This window comes from Pantherophis guttatus, chromosome 2, assembly GCF_059756535.1.
Source record: "Pantherophis guttatus breed Tessera chromosome 2, ASM5975653v1, whole genome shotgun sequence".
NCBI lineage: Eukaryota > Metazoa > Chordata > Lepidosauria > Squamata > Colubridae > Pantherophis > Pantherophis guttatus.
In genome coordinates, this window is record NC_142064.1 from 293,374,285 (window position 1) to 293,385,870 (window position 11,586).

General features: G+C 58.3%; 1 protein-coding gene across 2 annotated transcripts; it reads left to right on the plus strand.

Moving 5' to 3' along the window:
- Positions 1 to 295: 295 nt before the first annotated feature.
- Positions 296 to 11,155, plus strand: LOC117673474 (tripartite motif-containing protein 10-like). 2 transcript variants are annotated; one of them, XM_060690211.2, is made up of 9 exons: positions 296 to 940; positions 3,944 to 4,384; positions 4,694 to 4,789; positions 4,876 to 5,106; positions 5,201 to 5,223; positions 7,337 to 7,452; positions 7,772 to 7,825; positions 8,247 to 8,276; positions 9,416 to 11,155. In XM_060690211.2, exons 2-9 carry the CDS (start codon positions 3,971 to 3,973, stop codon positions 9,946 to 9,948), a joined length of 1,497 nt encoding a protein of 498 aa, XP_060546194.2. In that variant the 5' UTR covers positions 296 to 940; positions 3,944 to 3,970; the 3' UTR covers positions 9,949 to 11,155. The 2 variants fall into 2 exon arrangements, with proteins under 2 accessions (XP_060546194.2, XP_060546193.2); XM_060690210.2 differs by having other exon boundaries at positions 784 to 940; positions 3,931 to 4,384.
- Positions 11,156 to 11,586: the final 431 nt, after the last annotated feature.

Consider the following 11,586-nt stretch of genomic DNA (forward strand, 5'->3'; position numbering starts at 1 on the left):
AGCCCCCCCCACTTGGTGGAGCCTCCACTTTTAGGAGCAGTCCACCACCAAGGGGGCCCTGCTGCTGAGGCCTCAGCCAGAGGGGGGAACCGGCGGTCCTGCCACACGAGGACCCCGCGTGGACTCCCCAAGCAGAGGCGGCGAGAGAAGGCTTGAGCAGCGTCTCTCCCGGCAGAGCGGAGTCGGCGGCAGCGGCCCCGGGGGCCTTTCGGGGGGGGGGGGGCTCGAGTAGGAAGCGCTTCCCGAGGCAGCCTCTCAAGGACGGCGGGGGGGGGTCCTCTCTGCCGCCCACCCGTGCCCAGCGGAGGCGAGACCGGCGGCGGCCGCTGTCCGGTGCTGAAATCCCGGCCGGCTCCTGTGCGGGAGCCGCTGAACCCCTCAATGTCGGGCCCCCCTGCAGGGGATCCCCGTGGGCCCCGAGCTGGCCGCGCTTGAGACCAGGGGATCCCGGTCGATCCCTCCTTTCCCGCCACTGGGGGGATCCCAGGCAGCCCCCGGGGAAGAAGGGGGCCCGGGCGGCCCTCGGGAGGCTCGTCCCCTCCTCGCCCGGCACTGGGCCTGCCGCCCCCCTCGGGAGGAGCGCCCTTCGCCCCACGGGGACCTTGGCCGCCATCGCGACTCTGTGGGCCGCCCTGGGAGCGGGGTGGGCCGAGCAAGGGCTTCTGCTCTCCCGGAGCCCCGAGCGTGCCGTGGAAAGGCCCGCCAGAGCCCCGGGGACCCCGCGGAGGGGAGCAGCGGGGCCGCCCATCGCGGGGCGGGGCGGGGCGGGACTGGCGCCTCCCGCCCCGCCTCCGAGCCGAGAAACGAAAGTGAGCTCCTCGGGCGCCCCACTCGCGGTTTCTGCGCAGCTGCCTTCCGCGCCCTCCGTCCAGGCGCCGGTGGGGAGGGGGCTGCTCCCCGCCCTTGGCCCGAGAGACCGGCGGCCCTCCGGAGGGTGCAGGTGAGGCCGCTTTCTCTCCCGCCCAAGAAGGGGCCCCCCGACTCCCACGGAAGGGCCCGGGTGGTCAGGGGCCCCTCCAAGCGGGGGGACGGGGGGGTCCCTGGGGTGGAAGCCTGGCTTATTCACCAGGCCAGGACCCTCCGGGACCCCTGGGCTGCCCGGGCTGAGCTTGAGGGCACCGGGGAGCGGACGGATGCCCAAAGAGGCCGCCCCAGCCACTGGGCTACCTCCCCCGTTGGCAAGAAGCCCCCTTGCTTGGCCAGGCCTAGCTCTTCTCTGCCCCACTTCCCGCAGGGCAGGAAAGTCTAGGGGGTGGAGGGGGGGCTGGCCTCTGGACTTTAATGGGAGGAGGGCTTCAGGGCAGCTTCCCTGCAGGGGGGAGAGGGGCTGAGAAATGCCCCCCCCAAGAGCCCCCAGGCTGCCTGGGGAGATTTCAACCTTCCATCCGCGGGTGAGACGTCAGAGGCGGCTCGGGAGTTCATGGCTTCCATGACGGCCATGGACCTGACCCAGTTAGTTCAAGGCCCCACTCACATAGGAGGACACACTCTGGACTTGATTTTCATCTCTGGTCAGACATTAAACCCTTGTCATGGACAGATCATTCACTCCTTCACTTGGACTTTCCTACCGCTTCCCCCTGCCGCAGGGAGACGGAACCGACTAAATGGTTCCGTCCCAGGCGCCTGATGGATCCTGAAAGGTTCCTGACGGAGTTTGGGCCATTTCCTGAGACTCTGACACACGACTCGACTGAAGAGCTGGTGGCCGCCTGGGAGAGTGCGGCCACCAGAGCTTTGGATCGTGTCGTGCCTTTGCGGCCTCTGACCCGATGCCGATCTCAATTGGCTCCTTGGTTCTCTGAGGAGCTGAGAGAGATGAAGCGTCGGAAAAGACGCCTAGAGAGCATTTGGAGGACTAGTCATTCTGATTCCGACCGGACACAGGTGAGGTCTTATATCAAGACCTACCTAGTGGCGATAAAAGCGGCAAAATCTAACCATTTTTCCGCTCTTATTGCATCTGCCCAGCCGCCCTGTTCAGGGTGACCCACTCTCTTCTTCGGGGGGGAGTGTGGGAGGATCCCTTGCAGGGTCGTGCTGAAGATATTGTGCAATTCCTGCACGATAAAGTCGCTCGGATTCGGGAAGGCTTGGACTCCGACTGGGTGAGTCCGGGGGAGGAGACGAGGGCAGGTCTTGAGAATATTATCTGGGAGGAGTTTGATCCTGTGGCTCCCGAGGATGTGGACAGGGTTCTGGGTAGGATTAGTGCCGCCACATGTTTATTGGACCCGTGTCCCTCCTGGTTGGTGCTGGCCTCCCGGGAAGTTACACGAGGCTGGCTCCAGGGGATTATAAATGCTTCTCTGAGTGAGGGTGCCTTTCCCGCCGCCTTGAAAGAGGCGGTGGTGAGGCCCCTCCTTAAGAAGCCTTCCCTGGACCCAGCTGAATTAGTTAACTATCGTCCGGTCTCCAACCTTCGTTTTGTGGTGAAGGTTGTTGAGAGTGTGGTGGCACGACAACTGCCCAGGCACCTGGATGAAGCTATCTATCTAGACCCGTACCAGTCGGGCTTCAGGCAGGGGCACAGCACAGAAACGGCATTGGTCGCGTTGGTGGATGATCTCTGGAGGGCCCGGGACAGGGGTTGCTCCTCTGTCCTAGTCCTATTAGATCTCTCAGCGGCTTTTGATACCATCGACCATGGTATCATGCTGCAGCGGTTGAAGGGGTTAGGAGTAGGGGGCACCGTTTTGCGGTGGTTCTCTTCCTTCCTCTCCGGCCGCTCGCAGTTCGTGTTGGCAGGGGGGCAGAGGTCGACCTCGAGGCGTCTCGCATGGGGAGTGCCACAAGGGTCGGTCCTCTCGCCTCTTCTGTTCAACATTTATGTGAAGCCGCTGGGTGAGATCATCCGTGGTTTTGGGGTGAAGTGTCACCTGTACGCTGATGATACTCAGCTGTACATCTCCACCCCAGACCACCCCAACGATGCCCTTGATGTGATGTCTCGCTGCCTGGAGGCCGTGCAGGTCTGGATGGGGAGGAACAGGCTCAGACACAACCCTTCCAAGACCGAGTGGCTGTGGCTACCGGCGTCCCGATATAGTCAGCAGGTGCCATCGCTGACTATTGGGGGTGAATCTTTGCCCCCCACAGAGAGGGCTCGCAATCTGGGTGTCCTTCTGGACGCACGGCTGTCTTTAGAAGAGCATATGACGGCCATGGCCAGGGGGGCCTTTTATCAGGTTCGCCTGATCCGCCAGTTGCAGCCCTTTCTGGACCGGGACGCCTTGCGCACGGTCACTCACGCCCTTGTCACCTCCCGGCTGGACTATTGTAATGCTCTCTACATGGGGCTCCCCTTGAAGAGCACTCGGAGGCTCCAGCTGGTCCAGAATGCGGCCACACAGGTAGTTATGGGCGCACCTCGTTGTGCCCGCGTGACACCCCTCCTGCGCGAGCTGCACTGGCTCCCAGTGGTCTTCCGGGTGCGATTCAAGGTGTTGGTTACCACCTTTAAAGCGCTCCATGGCACAGGACCCAGATACCTTCGAGACCGTCTTCTGCCACCAATAGCCTCCCACCGACCAGTCCGTTCCCACAGAGAGGGTCTCCTCAGGGTGCCATCGGCCAAGTTATGTCGGCTGGCGACACCCAGGGGGAGGGCCTTCTCTGTGGGAGCCCCAGCCCTGTGGAACGAACTGCCCCCGGAAATACGTAAGATCTCCGACCTCCGGGTGTTCCGCTGCGCTCTGAAGACCCTGTTGTTCCGCCAGGCAGGGCTGTCAATATAATAATTTTAAATTGGGGTATTTTAATTTTTGGGGTTTTAAATCGGCCAAATCTATTTAATTATTTTAATTTTTAATTATTGTTGTGTCTTGTGTTTTTAAATTGGCTGTACACCGCCCTGAGTCCTTCGGGAGAAGAGCGGTATAGAAATAAAATTATTATTATTATTATTATTATTAAGGAGCCAATGCGCAGCTTTCCCTTCCAGGCCCAGCAAAGGGAACCAAGGAGCCCCATGGAGACCTCAGGGAAGCAGACGGCCTTGGGGCAGCTGGGCCAGGAGGCCATCTGTCCACTCTGCCTGGACCTCTTCGAGCAGCCGATGGGCCTGTCCTGCGGGCACAACTTCTGCCGCGACTGCCTGGCCCAGCTGCCCCCTAGGTTTTCCTGCCCCCAGTGCAGAGCCAAGGTGGGGCATGACAGCGCCTACCCCAACCAACCCCTGGCAAACATCGTCTGCCATCTGAAGAGGCTACGGCTGTCTGGGGGAGCCCAGGAGGAGAGCAGCCACCGCCAGCTGTGCCAGGAACACGGGCAGCCCCTGCAGACCTTCTGCTCCAGTGAGAAGAGCCTCCTCTGCCCCGGCTGCCTGGAGGGGCACCAGGACCACCCCCTCCTCTCTCTGCCCGAGGCTGCCCAGGAGTACAAGGTAGGGGGCGGGCAACCGCAACTGCATGGGGCACTCCATCAGCTCTTGGGAAGGGGGGGGGCGCAGGTAGAGGGGGTCACCCGAAGTCCCCAGAAAGATGGGAAGATGATCCTGGCGGCAGTGAGAGGCCCACAAAGGCTACCAGTTAAAAAATGGCGGAGGAGGGCCAGGTGCTTTTTCGGCAGCGAGAGAGGAGATGGGGGGGCAGACAGTCTTGTAGGCCCCTGCCTGCCTCTGGGGCCCCCCAGCAGGGCCTCTCCTCTGCTGCCACTGTGGACCCAGGAATGGCCCCCTCTCTTCCACATGCAGGACCTACTGGATGGCCTCTTGGAATCCCTGAGGAAGGAGGGGCAGAAGCTGCTGGAGCAGAGGCAGGCAGAAGAGCAGAGCCGGCAGGAATGCCAGGTGGGTCTTTTGGGGAGGGGGCAGGAGGCAGCTGGGAAATCTCCCCCCTCCCTCTGAGTTCCCCCCTTCTCTGCCCCCCTCCCCAGGAGCAATTTGCCTCTGAGGAGCAGAAGGTGGGCCTGGCGCTGGAGTCCCTGCAGGAGCTGCTCCGGGGGGGGCAGTCGGTGTGGCTGGCCTGGGTGGCCGAGCAGAAGGAGAAGATGGAGGCCGAGTGGGGGGTCACCCTGGCCCAGCTCTCCGGGGAGGCCTCCCGCCTGCAGCAGCTGATGGCCCAGACGGAGCGGAAGTGCCGGCAGCCGGACGGGGAGTTCCTGCAGGTGGGGAGGGGCTCTGGCTGGCCTCAAGGTGGGGGGGGGAGCAGAGGTTTCCCTTGCAAGGGCCGGGACCCACTTCTCTCTTCTCCTCTTTCAGGACATCCAGGACACCGTAGACAGGTAGGCGCCCTCTTCCCCCCCCTCCCCGGTCCGGTCTTCGTGGGTCGCTTTGTGCTCGGAATTTCTGGATCCTTTAGGATGTTGTTGCCGAGAGATGCTGGTGGTGGGACCTTTGGTCTTCTCTGAGCTCGGCCGGTTTCCTGCAGACCTTTCAATACCTGACTTAAGTAACATCCCCAGTGCTGGGGGGGAGGGGGGCTTGCTCTCTCTCGATATGCGAGGAGGTCGCTCTCAATTGGGGTGCCGTGTATGGCTTGGTTGGTGGTCAGGCCTTGCAAACAACACAGCTGAGGATCCACCAGCGCAGACAGACAGACGACCCAACAGCAAACAGCAGCCTCACCAGGGAGCCACCAAGAAGGCGACAAGAGCAGGCCAGTCGTACAGGCACTCCTCGACTTACGACCACAGCTGAATCCAAAATTTCTGTTACTGAGACAGTTGTTAACTGAGTTTTTTTCGGCCTTTCTTGCCACACTCGTTAAGTGAATCACTGCAGTTGATAAGTTAGTAAGCTGGTTGTTAAGTGAATCTGGCTTCCCCATTATCTTTGGTTGTCAGAAGGTCACATGACCTTGGGACACAGCAATGGTCATAAGTGTGAACCATTTGACAAGCATCTGCATTTTGTTGACGTGACGGTGGGGAGGCTACAAAGGTTGAAACTCTGAAAAATGGCCGTAGGTCGCTTTTTTCACTGCCGTAACTTTGAAAGTTCACAAAACGAAGAGTTGGGGATTACTGGGAGAGAGACGGTAACAAGGGCAGCCAATGAACAGGGATGGCAACAGATCAGCCAATGAAGGCTGTTTAGGAACAGAAACTGAAGGGAGGAGTCTGGGCGTGGCTTAGGCAACTGAGTCTGTGCAGAAGCTAAACGGGAAGCAGTCTCTCTACCAGGTTGGAAGAATCTGCTGTTGGTATTGTACATTTGCTCATCTGTTGTTATGTATATAAAGAAGTGAATGAGTCCAGCTGAATCAGTTATCTGTGAGTGCTTTCTGGATTTGATTTTGCAAGAAACTCTGACATTACCTGTGGATTGAATGGGAGCAAACCGCTCTCCCTTGTAGCGCTGATGACGTTACTCAGTTGGGTAGTGAAATGTCTGCAAGAAAAGAGCCGAGCCCCAAGGACCCTCAGTGCAACTATTCTCCTCTGCTGGAGCTTAACGTTCTCCGCAGCCATTCAGACCAGCCCACGGGCAGGCTGCCCAGTTGGGGTGGGAGGAAGGGGTGGAAACTCAGTTGTTGCAGGAAACCTGGTTTCTTTGCTTAGGACCTCTTAGTCCTTGGGATAGTAGGATCGGAATCACATTGACGTTTGTGTTGAGTTTGTGTCTTTCCTCACTTCTTTACTGACCTCTACACTGGTTCAGTGCGCAGGGTCTCTTGCGATCAAAGCAACGAACAACGGTTGCATAACAAACAAGCCAGGATTCATACCACATCCTAAACTCAGGTTGGCAAAACCCACGGCCCCCTCTGCGATCTCTTCTTTCTCCTCCATTTTCACGGAGTCTTTGCACCACCCGAGGTTTAGGTAGATGCTGGGGCTCAGCAACCCTGACAGCGGCCTTTTGGGGTGCCGTTATGCTTTAAGGGAGATTCGGGTTAATATCCGTGTTCCAGGAAAAAAACCCAACTCCAAGTAAAGGCTCTGAAGTTCTCTTTACTAGAATAGGTAAACTGGCACATCTGGGAAAACCCGAATCTGAGAGGTCCAGGTTTTCCCTCAGTAAGTCAAAACCCCCAAAACCATCCTCTCAGTCGATCATATGCTCCAATCAACGTCCATCTCATCTTGAGACCTCACTCCGACCACTCCTCCTCCAGATGCAGAATCGCCCTGATCTTGACTGACAGACAACCCCTCTCCTTAATCCCCCCTCCCCACTTTCCCACCCATGAGAAGAAGGTGGCAGCATGGAAGCTTCCGGCCTAATATGGCTTCCAAAGCTGACACCCGAGTCCTGTATTCACCTCGCAAGATGCTGGAAAGGGCCGGCTTGTTTCACACACCCCCATGGCCAACCCAACCCTCACCCAGCCTCCCCCCGTCTTGTGGGGAGGGAGCCGGGTAGCTGTGTGAGGCCTCCCTCCTTGTGTCGCAGGTGCCGGAGTTACCTGGTAGGACGCGCAGAAAGGGTCTCTCCAAGGCTGCAAGACAGACACGGGGCCTTCTTGGAGAAAAACGCTTCTGTAAGGCAGGTGGTGGACAATTCCAAAGGTGAGGGGCCCTTTCAGGAGGAGCCTCAGGAGTTCTGGGGGATTCTGGGCCCCTCTTCTGCCCTCCTTTTCTACTGGGGGATCTCGGGGGGGCAAGAGCGAATCCAGCTCCAGCCAACCTCTGGCTGGGTAAAGGAGGGGCTGCCTCCTCCACCCCCACCAGTCACCCCCAAACCGTGGCCCTCGGGGGCGGGTCAGTGGGCATCTGGCAGGCACCGAGACACTGCTGCCAACAGGGTGGCTTCTCATGGGCATCGCCCACTGGCGGCTGTTTCTCATCCCGGCCTCCTCGTTTTTTCCTTTCCTCCTCCGTATCTCAGCCTCTCTGCAGAAGACTCTGACCAGGGGGAACCTGGATCGACTTCTGGCCACCGGTAATACCCTGGGGCTGTGGGGGGGGGGAACGAGGCAATGTGGGAGGGGCTTGCAAAGACCACCTGCCCTCGTCAGGCCTCACAGCAACGTTTTCCCCAAATCGCCAGGAGTGACTCCTGCCAGGAGTGGCTTCCTCCATGGGGTGGAAGCCCCGAGGGATGCCGAGAGTTGGGGGCCCAAAGGCAGCCTCTGGGGGAGGCTGGAGTCCCTCATCAGCCACACAGAGCCGGCCCTTCCCTGCCGTGCCTTGGCCGTTCCAGGAAAAAGCCACGGTTGAGGGCACTCGGCTGGGCAGGCCTTCCCGGGCATAGAAGAGCCTGGCGAGGGGCTCAGCTTTGAGCTGTGCCTTGGGAGAAGTGGGGGAGGAGGCTTCCTCAGACACCGCAGCCTGATCTTAACCTCTGTCCCCTTCCTCCCCAGCTCCTGCTCCAGAGAAGCCAACATCTCGAGGTAACTGAGGAAATGGGGCCTTTCCGTGGAGGGGGTGGGGCCCAGCAGAAGCCCCCTGTCTCCCCTTGACGTTGGGCGTCCCGTGCCTGGCAAGGGCCCTGCCTGAGCCAGCCCTCCAGGCGGCTGAAGGCTCGGCAGGCGCTGCCTGTAAACGGGGGGGGGGGGGCTCCAAAGCAGCCACCCAAACGTGGCGGGTGGGCCTGGGGCAACTGCAGGGGGCTCTCCGGGGGGAGGTTTGGGCAGCTGACAAGCCGCCCCAGGAAGGTCCCTGGTGCAGACCGGCCCCCACTGAGCCCAGCGTTTCCATTGCTAAGGGAGGCCCTTGTTAAGTTAATGTTGCCCCGTTTTACAACCTTTCTTGGGGCGGTTGTTAAGTGAGTCACTGCAGTTGTTAGCAACACCGTTCTCAAGTGAACCTGGCTTCCACGCTGACTTTGCAAAAGGGGAGGCAGAGGCTGCCGAAGGGGCTCCCGTCACCCCCCGGACTCTGCAGCCGTCATAAATCCATGCCAGTTGCCACCGGTCCAAATTTTGACCAGGGGGATGCTTCAATGGTCGTAAGTGTGAAAAACGGTCATAAGTCACTTTTTCAGTGCCATTGTAACTTCAAACTGTCACTAAACGAACGGTTGTAAGCCAAGGACTGCCTGTGCTACCTCCAGGTGCCCTGGGCAATTAAAGTAAACGCCGTGCCTAGCCTTGGTCAGGCCCATCTTGTCCTGCCAGGGACCCACGACCCCCCCACCCTTCAGAGGCAGCCCCACTGACCTCAGGCTGCAGAGACCCACCGTCTGTAGGAATTGGCCCGACCTTTTTTGGGGGGTGCTTGCCAGGCAGGGCTCCAGAGATGACCCAACGGCCCGGTTTCCTCCCTTCGCCCGCTAAGCAGGTGCAGCAGCCTCGCTGCCCTTCCCTGAGGGGGGGGGGGTGAAGCATCCTCGGGGAACTGGGAACCAGCCCCGCCCTGCTTTGCCCTCCCCTGTCCCCAGCCTGCCTTCTGTTCTGCCCCAGCTACGGACCCCAGAGAACGCAGCACACACAAAGTCCGTACAAACCTTAGTTTACTAATTAAGGACTACTAACGAGCTTTCTTAATAGTTGCTCGAACACAAACAGAGTTTCTGTTCTCTGTCCTGCAGTTTATATCAAGCCGAACAAGTCAACCGCCCACCTCCGGCTCCGGTGCCAATGGTCGAGTGTGAGTTGGGACAAGAGTTACAACGATTTCCCGGAGACGCCAGAGAGGTTCGACCGGGAATTGTGCGTCCTGGGTTCTGAAGGGTTCACCACAGGATGGAAGTGGTGGGAAGTGACCGTGAAGGAGCCAGACAGTGTCCTTGTGTTGGGCAGACCATGCTGGGCCATCGGGGTGGCCAAGGAGTCCGTCCGCAGGAAGGGGAGCTTCCAGCTGAGCCCCCAGGAGGGAATCTGGGCCGTGGGGAAGAGTGCTGGGGGGGAGATGGTCGCTTTCTCCAAGAGTCCGCAGAAGCTGAGCTTGCGATGTCCGCCGCGGAAGCTGCGGGTGAGGCTGGGCTATGAGGCAGAAACGGTGGAGTTCCTGGATGCGGAGACGGAGACTTTCCTCCACAGCTTCCAGACGGGGCCCTTCCTTGGCGAGACGCTCCGGCCTTTTTTCTATCTGGGCCAGCAGGGGCTCTGCCTTTCAATGTGAGGGATTATCCTATGAAAAGTATTTGGGACTGATAGTCCTCAACTTACAACCGTTGGCAGCCATCCCCAGGGTCACCTGGTCAAAATTCGAGGACGCTTGGCAACTGACTCGCATTTATGACAGTTGCAGCGTCCTGTAATCACGCGATCCCCTTTCGTGACCCCCTCTGACCAGCAGAGTCCATGGAGAAGCCAGATTCACTCAACGGCCGTGGGACTCATTCAAGAACTACAGTGATTTGCTTAGCATATGTGGCAAGAAAAGTCGTAAAATGGGGCAAAACAAATTTCTCACTTGGCAACGTCAATTTTGGGCTCAACTGTGGTTGTAAGTTGAGGACTACCTGCAGCCCTCCAGTGTGGAGTCCACCTTAGCCACCTCCCCGATTCCTGTTCATGCAGGGGGGGGGAATGGACGTAACTTGAAGCAGAAGAGATGGGGCTGTAGAGGAGGCTGCTGGGCCTCCTGGCACCTTCAAGACCGTATCTGGCAAGAGGGCCGGATGTTGTCCATTGTCCTCTGGGACGTCCTTCCAACCCTCCCCTCTAGAGTCTGCTAGGGTTTCTTGGTGGTCTCCCCTCCACCCACCATGTCTGACCTTCTTATAATTTTGCCATGCTCAGTCCAGGCTGGTTGGGGGATGCCAAGAGCTTCTGGGCTGCCCATGGCTGGGGGGTCCGGCTGACCGAGAGGTTGTGGGGCTGAGATGCAGCAATGCCTCCTGGCCCCTCTGAGCCCCCTTTTCAAGTGTCCCCTTGTGTGGGCGAATCCCTGGATGCCGCCTCCTGCTAGATGCTGCAACCTTGCTCAACCATGGCACCCAGGAGATGTGAGGACTTCAACTCCCAGAATTCCTCAGCCAGCATAGCTACCTGGAGACTTTTGGTGCTGGAAGTCCCTGCATCCTCCAGGTGCTGCCAAGGTTGGGAATCCCGGCCTTACTCTGTGGCTGGCAGTTTAGATGAGAGATAGACGGTTAAAGGACCTTTATAATCAATAACTTCATTACTTGTATCCTTACGATTTATATTGACTGTTTCCTAATGTGATTTGATTCCTTATTTGTTCCCTGTGACTATCATTAAGTGTTGAACCTTATGATTCTTGACAAATGTATCTTTTCTTTTACATACACTGAGAGCATATGCACCAAATTCCTTGTGTGTCCAATCACACTTGGCCAATAAAGAATTCTGTTCAATTCTAATTCTAATTCTAATCTATTCTGATATCTTAATATCTGTGTGTTATTCTACAGAACATTTAAAACACCACAAAGACACCCACAACCCCCATCCTAAGCACACATGGCAGCAACAACAGAATCAAATCGGCCACTCGACCGGCTCCATCTCCGTGTGTGGAGCCGGGATCGAAGGCAGGCTCAGCAGCTGTTTTCAAACTTTTGTCATTTTGAAGGTCTCTCATAGCTTTAGAAGTAGCTAATGAGCAATTTCCAAATGTGACTAGAAAGTGAGGTGCTTGTGACTTGGTGTCCTTTAAAAGGCTCTGAGGTGGACGGCTGATGGGGTCGTCTCCTGGGGCTCCAACCAGCGTCCCACAGTCTCCTTGCAGGAACAGCCGCCCGGAGCAGATGCGGGAGCTCTCCCATCCTCTCCTAATCCAGAGAGTTTCCCC

Coding starts and splice junctions, on each gene's coding strand:
- LOC117673474 (XM_060690211.2), top strand. CDS start 3,971: ATGGAGACCTCAGGGAAGCAGACGGCCTTGGGGCAGCTGGGCCAGGAG. Junction 4,385..4,693: donor AGGCTGCCCAGGAGTACAAG/GTAGGGGGCGGG, acceptor TTCCACATGCAG/GACCTACTGGATGGCCTCTT. Junction 5,224..7,336: donor ATCCAGGACACCGTAGACAG/GTAGGCGCCCTC, acceptor CTTGTGTCGCAG/GTGCCGGAGTTACCTGGTAG.